General features: G+C 35.5%; 1 protein-coding gene across 1 annotated transcript in view; it reads right to left on the minus strand.

Annotated features, from left to right (window-relative positions):
• Cad74A (cadherin 74A) overlaps positions 1-17726 on the minus strand; it is an 850889-nt gene that overhangs the window by 60411 nt on the left and 772752 nt on the right. The window contains exons 36-37 of the mRNA XM_090396473.1: positions 15226-15350; positions 5512-5543 (exon numbers count right to left, since the gene is read on the minus strand). Of these exons, the coding sequence (XP_090252599.1) occupies positions 5512-5543; positions 15226-15350 (157 nt within the window). The remainder of the gene's footprint in view (positions 1-5511; positions 5544-15225; positions 15351-17726) is intronic.

Below are 17726 nucleotides of genomic sequence, written 5' to 3' on the forward strand. Positions count from 1 at the left end.
AAAGAGGAGAAATGATTGTGGAAGAATGACATTGTTGGATAAAAATAGGAATAGAAATAATAGAAATAGGAAAAAATAGAAAAAGACATAGTGGAGTTGTTCAATGAACATTTCATTGGGGTATTTCATCCTGGAGAATTAGGTTTTAATACTAGAGGGACAGGGCAAGTTCAAAGTTTAAAAGTGAAAGAGGAGAGTGTGTTTCAAATAGTGAGTACTCAGGATGTCAATAAAGCAGTGGGATTGGATGGAATTTAGCCATGGGTTTTGGGAGAATGTGCTAAAGATCTTAGCCCCTTTTGACCTAGCTTTTTAATAAAAGTCTAGCCAAGGGAAAGGTAACCAAGGAGTGGAAGGAGGGTAAGACAGCACCATTGCATACAGCTGTAGCAGACTGGAAGTGTCAAATTATAGATCAGCTTATGTTTATCAGTAGCTGTTAAGATCTTGGAGAAATTAGTGAGGGATCATATACAATATTGGGCAGATCAGAATAATGTTATCTGTGAGAGTCAGCATGGACTTGTTAAGGGGTATTCCTGCTTTAGTAATATGATTGCCTTTTATAATAAAATGACAAGAGCAGTTGATAAAGGAAAGGCATATTATGCCTTTTATTTTTATTTTACAGAGGGATTTGACAGGGTACCATATTATAAGCTGATATTTAAGTTGCAGCACATGGGTTTGAGTGTCAGGTTAGTGAAATGGATTCAGGATTGGCTATGTGAAAGGTATCTGAGTTGTGTATAGTGGAGCAATATCAAGGAGGCAGAAGGTTAAATGTGTGGTCCCACATAGCCTCATTTCTGAGACCTGTATTGTTTAACCTTTATATAAATGACATCGTCAGTGGATCGCAGGGGGATATTCAGTTGTTTGCAGATAATGTGAAGCTGAGAAGGGTTATTAGTAATAGTGCAGATATGGTACCCCTGCAAGAGGATTTGAATATACTGGAACGATTGGCAAATGAATGGGGATGTCAGTTTAATGCAAGAAAATGTAAAGTCTTGATGTTTGGGAGGATACATCAATGGGAGGCTGCATACTCTGTTGGAGGCTCAGTACTGGAGGAAGTAGGGGAAGACAAGGGATCTTGGGGTGATGACTGATAGAAACCTGAAATTCAGGGAACATGTTGCAAAGGTAGTGAAGATAACCCAGAGGATTGCTGCAATACTTAGAAGGAAGCTGACCTGCAGAGATAAAGTGTTGTCATTTCATTGTAAAGCCTTGATCAGATCACACGTGGACTATTGCTTGCAAATTTGGTTCTCAGGACTTGAAAGAGATAAATTAACTGCAGAAAGGGTGCAGAAGCAGATAACAAAAATGATATCAGGACTGTACAATGTCAGTTAAGAAGACGGGCTGAGGGAATGTGGACTGAAGGTTGGCAGATAGAAGAAGGAGAGGTGATATGATTGAGACATTTAAACTGTTGTGAGGTAGTTACAGGGTTGACACCGGGGAGTTCTTTCAATTGGTGGAACAGGAGGAAGGAACGAATACAAGAGGCCACCCCTGGAAGTTCCGAAAGGAAGCTGTGAGCAAGAGGTTGAGGATTGGTGGTTGAACCAATGCATTGACTGATAATGTGCCGAGAGCACAAATGGCCAATGAGTTCAAGGAGTGGAATGATACTGTTTTCTAGGATGGGCCTCCCATAATGAGTCTTTTGACTCCAAGGAGACATGAATAATAATAATAAAAAAACTTAAGAAATATAAATCTTTGGCATGAGTATACCTGATGCATTTCTTACAAGAATGAACTCATTCCAAAGATAGTGCATGCCTCTTGATATTTTATGAATGTCATAAAAGATATATAATTAATAATTCTAAAGAAATCTCTCATTACTCTCTAGCTTGCTTGTTCTGATAGCAGACAGAAATATAGAATACCTCAGTCAGGTTCATGGACAATTCATTGCAAGGAAAATTCATCGTGGAAAAAAATCGCTGAAAATGTCATTCGCTAGAAAATTGAAAAGTTATTGCTTTGATACCAACATATGAAAAGTAAATGAAGTGCAAGATAAATTTCATGAAATATAATTTTTTATGTATTATTTATTTCGATTTTAATAATATTTTTATTTATACAGTGAAAGTAACATTTTATTGATTGGTGAGTTTCCTAACTTCTGTTTTGTCCTAAAAAGTTGTAAATATCCTTTCTTACTTAGATACTACAGGTTCTGCTGATGGAAAATATATATATATAAAGCTTTAATGACTGTTACCGAGAGATAAAAAGATGACAAGATATATTTAAAAAAGACACTACTAGTTTACTAGTTTCGTTGAATAGATCAACATCCTCAGGTATCACAATCAAAGAAGTATAAAAAATTACAGAGACTTAAAATTGTAATAACAGAACAAGTATAAAAAGACAGTAGCGTGTTTGAAAAACAAATGCGAGTATGAGTTCCAAACAAACGCATACTACGCGCTGTCGCGAGTGCGCCAGTACTGAACAGAAGCAACGTGTGCATCAGAGAGATTGTAACTCAGGCTGCTGTTGATATGAGAGGAATCTAGAGAAATTTCCCTAGATTCGACAATCTTTCTTTCGAGTTCATCGTAGCACACATGGATGTTAGAAGTTTGAGTCCAGTTTACAATGTGTTGGCAGCCTTCGTCTGAGTTAGCTGAAAAGAGAACGTGGCTAGAGAGAGCGCTAGCTCTAGTCCAGTTATAGGAGATATCTCTACGGTGTTCATCCAAACGTAGAAGGATGGATTTAGCGGTCTGTCCATAGTATGGCTTTCCACAATCACACAAAATCTTGTACACTCCTGGAAATTGAGTAGGAAGATGTTTCTGTTTATGTTTGCTAAGTAATGAACAAAGTTTTGGAAGCGTAGTGAAGCAAGTTTTGAAGTTAAATTTCTTGAGAATCTTGGCCAGTTTTGGTGAAAGAGAGCTGATGTAAGGCAAGGAGATGAAGGCTCTTGGGGGAGAGGGATCTTCAGAAGTAGTTGAGTGCCTGGGGGAAAGAAATTTGTCAATTTTCTTTGGAGAGAAACCATTATTAATAAAAGTTTTTTTAAGAAAACGGAGTTCATTTTCAATTTCTGTTTCTTCTGTAAGTAATGATTTGGCTCGGTGAGCTAAGGTGGAAATAATACCACATTTTTGTGGGGGATAGTGATGGGAGGAAGCATGAAGGTATCTGTCAGTATGAGTAGGCTTTCTAAAAATTGAGATTTTAATGCTCTCAGCACATCTGGTAAGTTTGAGGTCTAAAAAGGGAAGGCAGTCATCTGATTCCAGTTCGAAGGTGAAAGAGATTTTTTCATGGCACTTGTTTAGGTGGTCTAAAAATAAATAGAGGTTATTGACAACATCTTCCCAGATGAGGAAAATATCATCAATATAGCGGTACCAGACTTTTGGTTTAAAGTGAAACGAGTTAATAGCTTTTTCTTCAAAATCGTTGAGAAATATATCCGCGAGAATCGGAGAGAGTGGGCTGCCCATAGCCAGACCTGAGTTTTGTAAGTAGATCTTATTATTATATTTGAAGTATCCTGACTTTATGCAATGGGAGAGAAGAGCAAAGAGTTTTTTTGATAATTTGTTCTTGAGAAGATCGAGGACTTCTTGAGCAGGTACATTTGTAAAGAGAGAAACAATATCAAAACTGGCCATTAAATCTGTTTTTTTTAAGTTTGATGTCCTTGATTTTAGAAACAAAATCTGCAGAGTTTTTAATATGTGAAGAGGAAATTCCAGAAAGATTTCTTAGAAAACTCGCGAGATATTTGGAGAGATTATAAGTAGGAGAGTGTATGCCCTCAACTATCGGTCCGAGTGGGCAGTTATTTTTGTGAATCTTGGGGAGACCATACAGTCGAGGTATCAAGGGATGAAGTGACCTAAGAGAAAGCCGAATGTTTCTTTTTAACTCTAAGGTGGTTTTTAATAAATTATTAGTTCTATTGTGCAGTTCCATCGTAGGGTCACTAGCAATTTCTGAGTAAGTCTCACTATTTAAAAGTTCCAAGATTTTATTATGGTAATCAGACTTGTTTAAGATGACAGTTGCATTCCCTTTGTCTGCTGGAAGGATAACTATGTTACTATTATCTTTCAAGGACTTGATAGCTGTCCTTTCAGAGTAAGAAATGTTGTCAGGTGGAGGGCTAGCTTTATTTATAGAGAAAATTGCTTCCATACAGAGGAGATTAGCTTCTTTGTTTGGTAATAAAGAAGCTGCCTTTTCTATCTTTGTTAATAGATGTTCTCTAGGGATGGATGTAGGAGCAGTGACAAAGTTGAGACCTTTAGCAAGTATGCTTTCTTCTGCCAAAGATAATTGATGGGAAGACTTATTGATGACAACTTTTTTTAGATAGGTAGGGTCAAAATGAGAAGTTTTGCTATCCTGATTATATTTAAGAGAATCATATTTTCTAATGAGTTTGATTTTATTTAAATTCTGTATTTTAGAAGCTTTAAGAGTGCTAATTTCTTTTAAATGGTTCCAAGATGAACTGTCTAGAGAATGAGAAAAACGTGTTTCGTGATAGGTCTTCTTAGAAAAATAAGCAGCAAGACAACGTTTGGTATCACAAATGCGTTCCGATAAAAGATCTAGTTTTGCTCTCCTGTAAATTCTTTCAGCTCTAGTGGTTTTAATTGATTCTTTAAAATTAAGGAAGCATGGAATAATAGAATTACACTTACATCTTTTTAGAAATACAAGTCTGTTGATGTATAATCCAATCGCTCTGAGATTCTTCTGATATTCTTTGACTAGTGAATTTAATTCCTCGTCATCAGGAAAGTAGATATTTTCAGAATTCATTTTTACTCGGTTGGAATATTATAAAAAAATGTTGTGTTATTACAATTTTAAGTCTCTGTAATTTTTTATATACTTCTTTGATTGTGATACCTGAAGATGTTGATCTATTCAATGAAACTAGTAAACTAGTAGTATCTTTTTAAATATATCTTGTCATCTTTTTATCTCTCGGTAACAGTCCTTAAAGCTTTTTTTATAATATTCCAACTGAGTAAAAATGAATTCTGAAAAAAAAAAAAAAAAAAAAAAAAAATATATATATATATATATATATATATACACACACACATTTCATCTGAGCTAATTTCAGAAGATGTGGTGTTTAAGCTATTGAATACACATGTATTTTGAAAATGACTCCACTTTCTTCCATCAAAAGGAAGGAAGGAAGCATTATAAATATCTATTATTATTTTTATATATTATTATTATAAAAATATTACATTTTCGATAAAGAAGACATTTTTTAAAATATATCTCCCTTTTTGTGTCATGATTTTGATTTTAAATTCTGCCAAGACAAGTAATAAAATGCAAGGATATCCTGAATTTAATAATTTTTACATTTGTTGCAGACATAATAATTATTATAAAATTCATGCATTATCCAAGTACTGCAGAGAAAATATTCAATTATGATTGATTCAAATACGTCATGGAACTGGTTCAGAATAAATATATACTTACAATATGAAGTTGTTCTCAATTTCTTCTTATATCTGAAAAAATTAAAAATTGATAACTGAATTAATTTTAATTTTAGGTAATGCATCAGTGATCATGAACATGAGAGATTATGTTGAAAAAATGCAAACTGTGCTACAATTATACAAACACTTATACTAAACTTGACTATGATTTGACAGGACAGTCTCACAATAAGACTAACAGTTTGATTAAAGACCTGGTTAATTGGTCTGAGGACACTAAAATATGTTTTACATCCAGAATTCCCTCGTTACTGCAAGAATTTCCAGAGCTTTAAAAATACAAGAAAGGCATACCACTAAGAACCCATTATAGATGCAAGATATTCTACAACTTCCTTTTTTACCCAGATATATTGCAAAACCTCTAAGCCCTCACAGAGGCAAGACTTACCCTTTTATAAGAAACACAGCATATTTCATAGAATATACAAAAGACTCAATAGCATCAACTGAGCTACTTGAAGATCTAGACATCACCTAACTGTTCACTAATATGCCCGGAGCAGAAACTATATACTTGCTAAAATCTATTTCCATCAGTCATTGTGAAACTTTCTAAGCATTGTATCAACACCACCTTCTTTAAAGTGCAAAACAAACTTTATGAACAGAAAGGAGGATCAGCAATGGATTCTTCATTGTCACTGCTACTAGCAGTCTTGTTCATACAGTGGTTTGAGAAACTAACCTTGAAACCCCCCAAGGTACATCCCTTAAAATATGGCTATGGTAGGTTGATGACATTTTGATCATTTGGCCCAACTCGACTAGCCAACTACAGGAATTTCTCGCTTATCTAAACAACATCCAACTTTGAATAAAATTCACTTTTGAATTAGAAACCAACAGATCTTTACATTTATATACACAGAGACATCCAAACAAAATAAATTCAGCTAGTCTTGCAAAATTCCTGTTTATTGGAGGCCTGAAGTGGCTTGAAAAAAATTCCATGTTTGGTCTCTAGAGAAAGATTTCCAGATTATGTAAAAAATTATTTTAAAAAAATGAATAATTGATAAAAATGAAAAAAAAATCCTTAGCTCATCCATAGTAAATCTATAGTATAAATACTATAGATTTACTAATATCCTTTCTTGGATGGGAACTACATAAAATGAGTTTATAGGAAGCCAACTTACACTGGAAGATACAGTACATGCCAAATCCCATTACCATCTAATGCAAAATTATTATTATCAACAGACCCCCTTGACTCTCAGGAGTCAAGAGACTCATTATGGGAGGTCCCACTCTCATATGCACAGCTCATCATACCTGGACTTAAATGCATTCACTGTCTCTGCACTCACCACACTGGTAGGCAATGCATTCCTATCACACACCACTCTCAACAAAAAAATATACTCCTCATCCCCTTGCCAAACCCACCTTTTACTTCCCCCACGAGTTCCAAAGACGACATACTGCTGAAATGGCTCACACCCTGTTACTCCCACCCCTGACCTTTTTCCCATCAATTCTTCCTCTTCCTCAAAAAAATAGTTTATATTTTCAGATCCTTCTCCTATCTTAATAATAATAATATTATACACATAAAAAATCTGGGTTTTTTCAAATAATTCTCCCACATTACTTTACCTCCACTTTCCTAAACCCCTTCCTTTAACAGCTTAACAGTAGATGAATACCTATCATCGGGATAAGGAAACAGCCAACAACATCCAAAAAAGTATGTCAGAATTTTCCTCCTATATTATTTTTCATATATTAGTTTTATAACACATCAGTAATGCCCTAAGATTTGAGTAAAAAAGCCAATGACACTGTAAAAAAAGTGGCACTCCTAAACGAAAGTAGGCTATGTTAGCCATAAAAATAATAGTTTATTTTAGAGGAGTAACATGGGAATTTTCCATGAAATAATACCCATGTTATACAACTTCCAGGAATGGCCTCTTATTTTCCCCTGTCTGGTCTCCACATATTCTATTAAAAAAATATATCATCCACATAAATCTGGTAATTACCCCTTACAGTGGCACACCCAGAGGGGGACAAGGGACCCTGGCCCACCCCAAACAAAAAGGAAAGAAACACTAGAAAATTTTCCAAAAATCTTTTTCTAATTAAATTAAAATTTTTTTTTTTATTTATGTTGTATCGTGTCTTCTATTTCTATACTACTTATGAATTAGTGATCATTGCAGATGTTCAGTCATAGGTCATATGCGATGCGTAGTGTGTATTCTCAAATTGTCTACTCAACTCGGGCCTTCCCCCCAAAGATTAAATCCTGAGTGCGCTACTGACCCCTTACCAACTTATACTTCTCGATCATGTTCCCCCACCTCCTTCTATTCACCAAGCTCTATAATTTGCATCTGTCCTCATATTTTGCATTCCAGAGACCAGAAACCGACTTGGTCAAGTTTCTCAGAACCTGCTTCAGCAACACATCATTCTGGGGGAGAAAAAAAAAAAGCAACCAAATCTGTGCACAGTAATCCATATATGGCCTGATCAAAGTTCTGTTCTATTATACAATGGAACAGGAAGTCTTTACTACACATCTACTCATCAGTGTCCTCTGAATCATTCTCATAATCCACTGTGTTATACTTACAATTTTAGCAAAATGATCATGAAATTTCAAGTCCTTATCCATCACCACCCTGAAATTTTCATCTGCTGCAAAATATCCCCACCAATCCTGCATCCCACCTCTGATTCCCAAATTTTAATATTTTCTTCTTGTTCACACTCCTTACCTTCTTCATATGAAAGCTGTACTTCTAGTTGAAGGAGATCAACTCACTTAACTGTTCTGAATGGGAATCAAGCAAGTTTCCCACATCTTCATTATCCAGTTCATTAAATTCAAGTTCTTTTCCAATTGTGCCGATTTCTTTAATAATGTTCAAGGCTTGAGTTTAAATTTGTGTTCTGCACTGCCTCCTAATAAACATGTAAGACAATCTTTAGATACTTTGTATCCTGGTTGAAGGGTGGAAGGGGTGGTGAAGCACCATACATAGGCTCTCCCACTCAAATGTCAACCTCACTTTCTCGTGGTCCATCCTGTTCTAAAAGTACAAACAAGGCACTGGTAACTGAGTATCGGAGGTATAACCCTAACATCCTAACAGAGTAAATGCTGTTAGATCTGCCTGTCCAGAGGTGTTAGGTACTACCAGGCCCTACCACTGGACTAACCCAGCTAGTAACCTGCCATGGGAAATTCAATATACTTTCAAGCCTCATCCAAAGAAAAGCCAGACGGATTATCAGGGAAAAGACCACAATTCAGGAAAAGGTAAACGAAATTGGAAAAAGGAACTTGATAAACAACTAAACCAAGCTAACATAAAGATATGTATAGTAACAGAAACAAAGAAAAAACAAAAAGGTACAAAAGAAACAAACAATTATATACAAATCTACTGTGGGGTATAAAAAGGAAGAGTAAAAGCAGGCATAATGATATGGTACATAAATCTCTAAAGAACAATACTGTATATTATAACTATCTGAATGAAAGATTAATAGAAATTAGACTCAGAGGCCACATAACAATAACTAGTGCATATGCACCAGAGGAGGGAAAAGAAGAAGACAGTAATATATTTTATGAAGAACTACAGAATGCCATAGATAAAACAAACAAAACTATTTACTACTAGCAGGAGATTTAAATGCCAGAATAGGAAACAAAAAATACAAAACAAACATAGGTAAATTTGGCAAAGATATATGTAATCAAAACGGTCACAGACTGCGAGATTTTGTCATTTATAACAACATGAGAATAATGAATTCAGTGTATAAACACAAGGAAATACATAAATATAATTGGTCAGTCAGAGGATGCAAATCCTCTGACTGACCAATTGACTACATTATCGCAAATTTTAAATTAGCAGAGTAATTTTGGATGTAAGAGTATATCGAGGCTTTGAATTAAACTCTGATCACTATATGGTATCAGCAAAAATTCGGTTTAAACCAAAGTGGCTAAAAATACATAAAATTGAAAATTCTTATCAACCTAGTTACAAAATTTCTTCATTACAAGATCCCCAGGTTAGACAACAATATCAAATATGCACAAACTTAAAAACAGAAACCACACATGAATCAAGTGACATAGAAGAGGAATGGGAAAATTTGAAATAAATTCTCACAAAAGCAGCAACAGAAAGTTTTGAAATGAAGCGCAAATGGATTAGAAAAAGAGGACTACGAGACTGGAATAAAGAAATAGAAAATATAATAAAAACAAAAAATGTCAGTTACCAGAAATGGCTAAATTCCAAAACAATAGAAGCAGAAACAGAGTATAAAAGAAACAGTGCAACTGCAAAATGAGAAGTAAGGAAAAAACATAGAGAAAGATGGAACAATTTCGTAACAGAACCAGAAAAGGATATATTTAAGCTACAACCTGAAACCTATAAAGTAATAAAATACATGAATAAAGAAATAAAAGAAAAGATTAAAATACAAACAATAATAGATTTAGAAAAAATCTAAAAAAATGGGTGACCTATTTACAAAATCTCTGTACAGATGAGAACAATCAAATAAAATTTCATAAAACAAAGAATGACCTAACAGAAAATATCACAATGTTAGAACTGAAAAACGTAATAAACAAGATGAAAAATAGGAAAGCACCAGGAGAATGCAATATAATTATTAAATCACTAAATCAAGCAGGGTTTTTTCTACCGGAAACTTGGGTTTTCCATCCCGCATACAGACAAATCGGCCCTCCATCCCGCAATTTACAGACATAGAACATTAGTTGTAGTGGTGGTGGAGGTGGACGGTAGATGGTGCTGATTCGCAGTAGGGGTTCGGTGCAGTGTTTGAGACAGTTGTATCAGTTGAGACAGTTGTAGGTGTCCTCTCGTGATGAGTCTTCGGACTCCTTGGAGGTGTCAGGAATAATAATAATAATAATAATCACTTAAGGAATTGACAACATACATAAGAATATAAATTAAATTACACTTTATTAAATATTTCCGATATTTCAGCAACGTCACGTTGGTATCTTCAAGAGGAACTTACAAAAAAGGCACATGCACGTAGGCACCACAACACAGTAACTGAGAATGAAGTGAGGAAGCTATTGTTCTCCTAAAAGTCCTGATGGTGCCCCCTAGCGAGCTATGTAGGTATTCTTGGCCATTGGGCTGAAGGTCTGCTGATGTAAGCCTTCCAAATTTGGGGCAGTCTCATGCAACCAAATTTGTTGAGATTTGGAGAATTTCTTAGGGCTGAGGCTGATTCTATGATTTCGAATTTGAACTTGACGGTGTATTATTGTAGCTTTCTTCCACTGTATTCTGTGGCGTGTATCCAGAGCATGATCTGCAAGACCCAAGTGGCTGTACTTGTGAAACCAGATGTAGTCCTTGTGTTCCGAAATTCTGAGATTCACTGTCCTGCCTGTTTGGCCAAAGTAAGACAGTTTACAGCTGCAAGGGACCTGGTATACACCAGGTAGGTCTAGGGGAAGTGGTTAGTCTTTAGTGGAGCAGATAAAGGATGTCAATTTTCTGTAGGGTCTGTAACAGGAGGTCAAGTCAAGTTTTTTTTAAGATTTTGGTAATTTTTTCCGAGGTGCCTCGGATGTAGGGAATGGTGATGGATTTAGAGTAATCCTTGTTGTGAAGGGGGGGGGGGGGTTATTGGTTTCAACATTTTTTGGAGGAATAGGGTATATTGAAGGAGGAAAGAGTAGATTATAGAAGAATTATAGTAGTAAGGTTTATAGAGAGGGAAAAGAAAACCAGGACATTCTCTTAAACAATTCAATGATGACTTCTAAGGCCAGAACAGCCATGCTAGGCCTAAATCCTTGATATGCATGATGATGATGATGAGGATGATGAATATTTTTTGGATTTTATGGGGGGGGCACTGGCTGAGAAAATGTTGAGGATGTGATTTAGTTTAGTGTTTAGGGCCTTGTCGTTCGAACATATTAGTTTAGCCCTGTTGTATAGTGTTTTCACCACTCCATATTGTTGTGAGGGGGAGGGGATTGTTGGTGGATGTACCTGCTTGTATGGGTGGGTTTTCTATAAACTGTGAAAACCAAGGTTCCATCAGGCTGGCAGGTGACTAGTGTGTCTAGGAAAGGGAGGCTGTTGTTTTCCTCTTTTTCCAGAGTGAACTTGATTCTGGGGTGTTGGTTGTTTAAGTGTGTCAAGAAGGAGAGGAGTGTATCAGAGCCATGTGGCCAAATAGCGAACACATCATCAATGTAGCAAAGCCATATGGTTGGTTTTTGTGGGGCAGAGGCTAAGGCTTTTTCTTCAAAGGTTTCCATAAAGAAATTGGCCAAGAGTGGGGAGAGTTGTGAACCCATGGCTGTCCCCTCTGTTTGTAGAATTTTCCCTGGCAAACGAAATAGCCTGAGTTCATTGTGAACTGAAATAGGGCTGAGATATCGGGAGGAAATTTAGCTTGGATTAGCTCTAAAGTTTCCTTGAGTGGGACATTTATGAATAAGGAGGAGACGTCAAAGCTGACCATTATGTCAGTATGTTGGAGTGTGAGGTTTTCTATGCTGGCTTTGAAGTGGGCTGAGTTCTAAGTGTGATGGTGTGTTGCCAGTATAGTGTGTTTGAGTGCTTTGGCCCCCACATAAAAATTATGTGGGGGGGAATCATTGCCATCCACTATGGGATGTAATGGCACATTTTCTTTATGTATTTTTGGGAGTCCATAAATATGGGGGGGGTATAGAGTTTTAATCTGTTAGTAACTTCTACAGGCCAAGAAGTTCTTCTTAAGGATCTGATGAAGTTTTCTGATTTGTGTGTTGGTGGGATTGTATTTGATAGGGAGGTAAGTAGCCCAATCTAATAGAAGAGCATTAAGCTTACCTGTGTAGTCCATTTGGTTAAGTACTACAGTTGCATTTCCCTTATCTGCTTTAGTGATAACTATTTCTTTATTATTCCTCATTTCCTGCAGAGTTTTATACTCCTTATTGAATAGGTTGTTTTTTGGTGGTCTTGCTTTGGAAAGGACACAAGCTACATCCAGTCTTACACTGTTGGCGATTTGATTTGGAAGGTGGTGGATTCCGCGTTCGATCTAGATCATAACATCCTCACTAGGTATTTTTCTGGGAGCAATGGCCACAACTTCGCCAAATTTGATGTCTCCTCCTTATTCACAAATGTCCCACTCAAGGAAACTTTAGTGTTAATCCAAGCTAAATTTCCTCCCGATATCTCAGCCCTATTTCAGTTCACAATGAACTCAGGCTATTTTGTTTGGCAGGAAAAATTCTACAATGATTCACCATAGATTCACCAAATTCAACATGGATTCACCACCCTCCCCACCCTTGGCCAATTTCTTTATGGAGACCTTTAAAGAAAAAGCCTTAGCCTCTGCCCCACAAAAACCAACCATTCTCAGCCAATGGCTACCCCCCCCCCCCCCGGCCATAAAATCCAAAAAATATTGAAACCAACAAACCACAACCCCCTCCCCCCTTCACAACAAGTTCTAGTGTGATCTTGTACTAGGGATGGCTTAAACAATATATTTAAGCCATCCCTAGTACAAGAACACACTAGAATCAGATTATATGTCTTGTCGAAACCAACTCTGTTATATGGAAGCGAAAAAAAATGGACCATAAAAAGGAAAGATAAAAAATGAATTGACTGAATGACTAGTGATACTATGGTTGAGATTTAATTTCACAGCCGACCTTTCAAGGACACACGGAAACTCGAAGCATAGCACGGAGTAACTAGAGAATAAATAGAGGCTGTAAAGTTGAAGTTTAATGATAGCAGTGTTTAGAATGATAGTGCCTAAAGGGTTAATTGAATGCCAGAGGAATGGACAACTGTGCATATAAAACTTCAAGTTAAGGAATTATTGTGTGTTACCTTAATTCATGAGTGATCAGTAGTACTTCATGCAAGAACATTTGATTATGTGTATTGTAACCGTTAATTAATTCAGTTATTGCTTAGAAGATTTATTTTAATGAGTGCCATTTATTGTTTAAAGTGTTTGCGTATAAGTAGATGAAGAAAGAAGATTATCGGTAAGAATATTCCAACCATTAATATTCCTATACAGAGATATGTGTGAGTTTCATCCTAGAATATCCTTATATTAACAGTAACTATTGCAGAGATTAATTGAAGTGTAGATTTAAAAGTGTATGCTTGTGAAGAGGTGTTCCTGCATTTTTATTGTAACTGAAACTTAAGAAACTATGAGATATTGATGTGAATGATCACTAAGGAACTATTAAACAGTTAAAGGAACTGTGAGAAGATTGTATTACAGATAACAGATTTACCATTGCCTGAGTTTGTATGACTGTATTATATGAAAGGCTAAAGTGTTTATAATAACTTATTTAGTGATTTGATCTTAAGTGTAAAATTTGTGATTGTAAATTAAATGTTTGTTTTTGTTTATCTAAAGTTGTATTTTGCCTGAATCTCTTTTACTGCACCATTCATAAAATATTTGAACCAAAGCGGGAGAGATAAATAAGTTAAATATACTCGGCCAGTATATATAATATTAACACCTAAAAGGAGAGATAGTTGTGAGTTGGTTTTTCTTCAGTTCTTGAACTAATTCAGATATAGTGGCGCAGTCTTTAAATATAAATTTTCTCTATATTTGAATTAGAAATCAACTTGCAACCTATCAACTTGTTAAGAACATCGTATTAATTAAATATCGGATCCAAAGTATAAATTCAGACGAAGTAGGATCCAACAATGGCAGTTAGCTAATGAAGCCAAAAAAAAAAATCCCAGTGAGTTCTTTCAATATGTAGCCAGCAAAGGGGGGGGGGGGATTAAGAAAAACTTTTTCAACAGTAAATATTTTTAAGGGGATAAAAATCCCTTATTATTTTATTATTTTACAGCCAGTATGCGAAACTCTAAGATCGAAAACTACGATCTAAGAGTTTTATGCCGACAAACTATCGGCGAATCCAAGTGTAAGTGACCACCTGGTAGTACCACACCAAGGCAACTCGAAGCAAAGGTGGAGCAAGATCCCTCACTATCCATGATATTTTCTCATAATGTAAAAACACACAGCTCCTAGGAGATGTAATACTACTTTACATTATGAGGAGAGGTCACTACCCAGACCGGTTTCAACCTTTTCTGAGGTCTCATCAGTGAGTAGCTAGACCTGGATGATATCAAAGTTTAAGTGAAAAGAACTTACATACCGTCACTATACGAATGCCAGAAAGGTGTGCCCATATATTATATTATATTATATTATATTATAACTAACATGAAAAGCCAAATGGCTTTTCATCTTAGTTATTACTTTAACTTCACCAGAAAAATAGCCATTTGGCTTTTCATCTTAGTTATAAGTAAATATTTTTATAAAATAATGGTTCATTGTTAAAATAAACAAAATCTACGAGAATATAACAAAGATTCACTACCTAAAAATCTCAGTGCTTCATCAGCATATCTGGTCAATTAAAAATTATTGGGTAATATTTTGTTAACATCCATTTAACAGTAATAATTATTCCAAGTTGAAATATCATCTGCTCTTTTGCTAATGGAAGTATAATGCTAAGGTTAGATATGTGGATGGTGTTCCATTAATCTTATTAAATTAATAAACAATCCCACTTAATAGTGATATGAAGTTATTAGATTAAATTGATAACATTTTAAATGCTGAGTACCTTGAGTATAGACAGCATACCACTATAGCCACAGAAAAAGAGAGAACAGCGATAAAGGCAGCCACTATTAATACAAAAATCTCACTCCAGGTCATTCTGTACGGATCTTTACCAGGAACACAGTTCTGAAAGAAAATGTATGATACATTTCTCTATGAAATAATTAAAAACAAATGAATTTGGTATAATACTACAACCAAATATTAATTTGAAAACTTTATTGATGCTCATATTTTGGATATTCTCTTCTGCATCACAATGAAATGGTATGATAGCCTATGTGCCACAAGAATGTGCAAGAGAACTTGGCAGTGACTCTGGTTATATGTTGTTCCCTGTAGAGTATACCAATATAGCTTGAGGTCCCGAGGATGACCTTGACACAAAGTTTGAAATGTCAAATATTCTTTGAATCTAATAAAAGTAAGTTCTCTAACATGGCAGTTTCCATAATTATTGACGATGAATGCTGATAACCAGATATCCCCTAAAAGAAAGAATCATGTAGGAATATTTAAATAAACTGACACTGTGGACAAAGTGTCATGAATTAAAGATGTCAAGAAATTATATTCTTGGTTTAATCCGTTATTCAAGTGTAAACAAACAAAGTTTGCACCTGAAGTAATTTCAGGACTGGGCAACTTGTATATAGAGGCTAATGACTTCACGTCACTTGCCTTAGTATCCCATAAACAGTCCTGAAATGACTCCAGGCACAAACTTTGTTTGCTTACACTTGGATAAAGAATTAAACCAAGAATATAATTTCTTGGCATCTTTAAATTTATAGTATAACCAAGTGGAAAAACTTGCAACATTTATCTTTAATGCAGAGTATTTTAATAATGAGGTATACAGTCCTGAAATTGCTTCAGGTGCAAACTTTGTTTGCTTACACTTGGAGATAAAGGATTAAACCAAGAATATAATTTCTTGGAGTCTTTAATTTATAGTATAACCAAGTGGGAAAACTTCCAACAAAGTGTCATGTATTTCATTTTAATGCTGCAAACTTTAAGACTATACACTTCTTAGTGAAAATATTATATGCTGTTTATTATAGTGATGGTACTGAATTGCAAGAAGCTGATGAGGCTAGGGATCTGGAGGTAATGGAGGAAAGAGTTGCAGAGGGCATACTGCAAATGTTGGCCAAATAGCTCAAAGGAATACTTGGATATTGAAAAACACATTTACAAGTAGAGATAGGTAATAATAAGACATCCTAAAGTGAAATAAACTAAAATAAGGCATTCTAATCTCTTTATAACGCTATGTGCACAGATTAGGTCACTTAAATTTATGGAGATAAGGAAGTGGTGGAGAGGATCCCAAGATGAGTAATAAAGCTGGTAAGATGTCTGTGGAATGGCATATTCCACAGACAGTTGAAGATGGGGTTTAAAGTCTAGTTGATGTGTGGAAAAGAGGGGATAATAGAAACTTGTAATAAGTTATTAAAAGGGTTCTATAAAGATGATGGAGAAAATATTTCAATATGTGATGAGTAGAGAGTAAATTAACTTGGGGGTCATCCCTGATAGTGATGAAAGAGTATGTTTGTTAGTATGAATCACAGTTGATAATATAATAAATTTAGTTTAATCCTTTATCCAAGTGTAAGCAAACAAAGTTTGTGCCTGAAGTATCTTCAGGACTGAGGCAACTCGTAGTAAAGGTGGACCAAGATCTCATCGCTCCTTGTCTCAGTATCTCCCCATAATGCAAAGCACATCTCCTTGCAGAGATGTATAATGCTATGCATTATGGGAAGGGCCACTACCCAAACCAGTTTCGACCTTTATTGAGGTCTCATTAGTGGGAGCCAGACCCAGAAGTGGTGATACTAAGGCAGAACCAATAGAGAGGTCATATTTATCTATATGAGTTGCCAAAAGGTGTACCACCTTATCATTAAAGTATTCTGGATTTTCCAAGAATCACAGGTGACTTTTTGCTTGGAGGGTGGTGAATGACTGGAATGGATTGCAAGAGATAGTTGTGAGGGCCCTGAACAGTAAACTAGTTTAAGGAGAGGTATGAAAGAAGGTATTGTGTTAATAATGATATTGGGGATCTCTAACTCCACAGAGATACCTGTATAATAATAAGAATAACAATACGTATGCACTGTACTTGTTAGTGTCGTGAGTGAATGTAGCAGTATTTTTGAACTGTGCTTAGAAAGCATGATTTAAACTGTTCGGGCTTTTTTCCCTTAGTTTTTTTTTTTTTAAAGGCTTGTTACAGAAATTTTTCAAGAGAATTTGATTCTATTTTACTGCTTCTTTTACAAGAGTGCTGGGAGATATCCTGAAAATGGCATCTGAAGGAAGGATGTCAGATGTACAAAACTAGTTCACTTGTGCTTTGACTCAAAGATCAAGTGGTTCTCTGAATTTTTCTCATAGGATAAGTGGCAAAAATTGTTCTATGTATATATCAAAAATGTAACACAGTTACTAAGTTACTGGTAGAGTAAATTAAAAGAAAGAAAG

This window comes from Typopeltis vanoorti, chromosome 8, assembly GCF_054136105.1.
Source record: "Typopeltis vanoorti isolate ZY-2024b chromosome 8, IOZ_Tvanoo_1.0, whole genome shotgun sequence".
In the NCBI taxonomy this organism is placed as follows: Eukaryota; Metazoa; Arthropoda; class Arachnida; order Uropygi; family Thelyphonidae; genus Typopeltis; species Typopeltis vanoorti.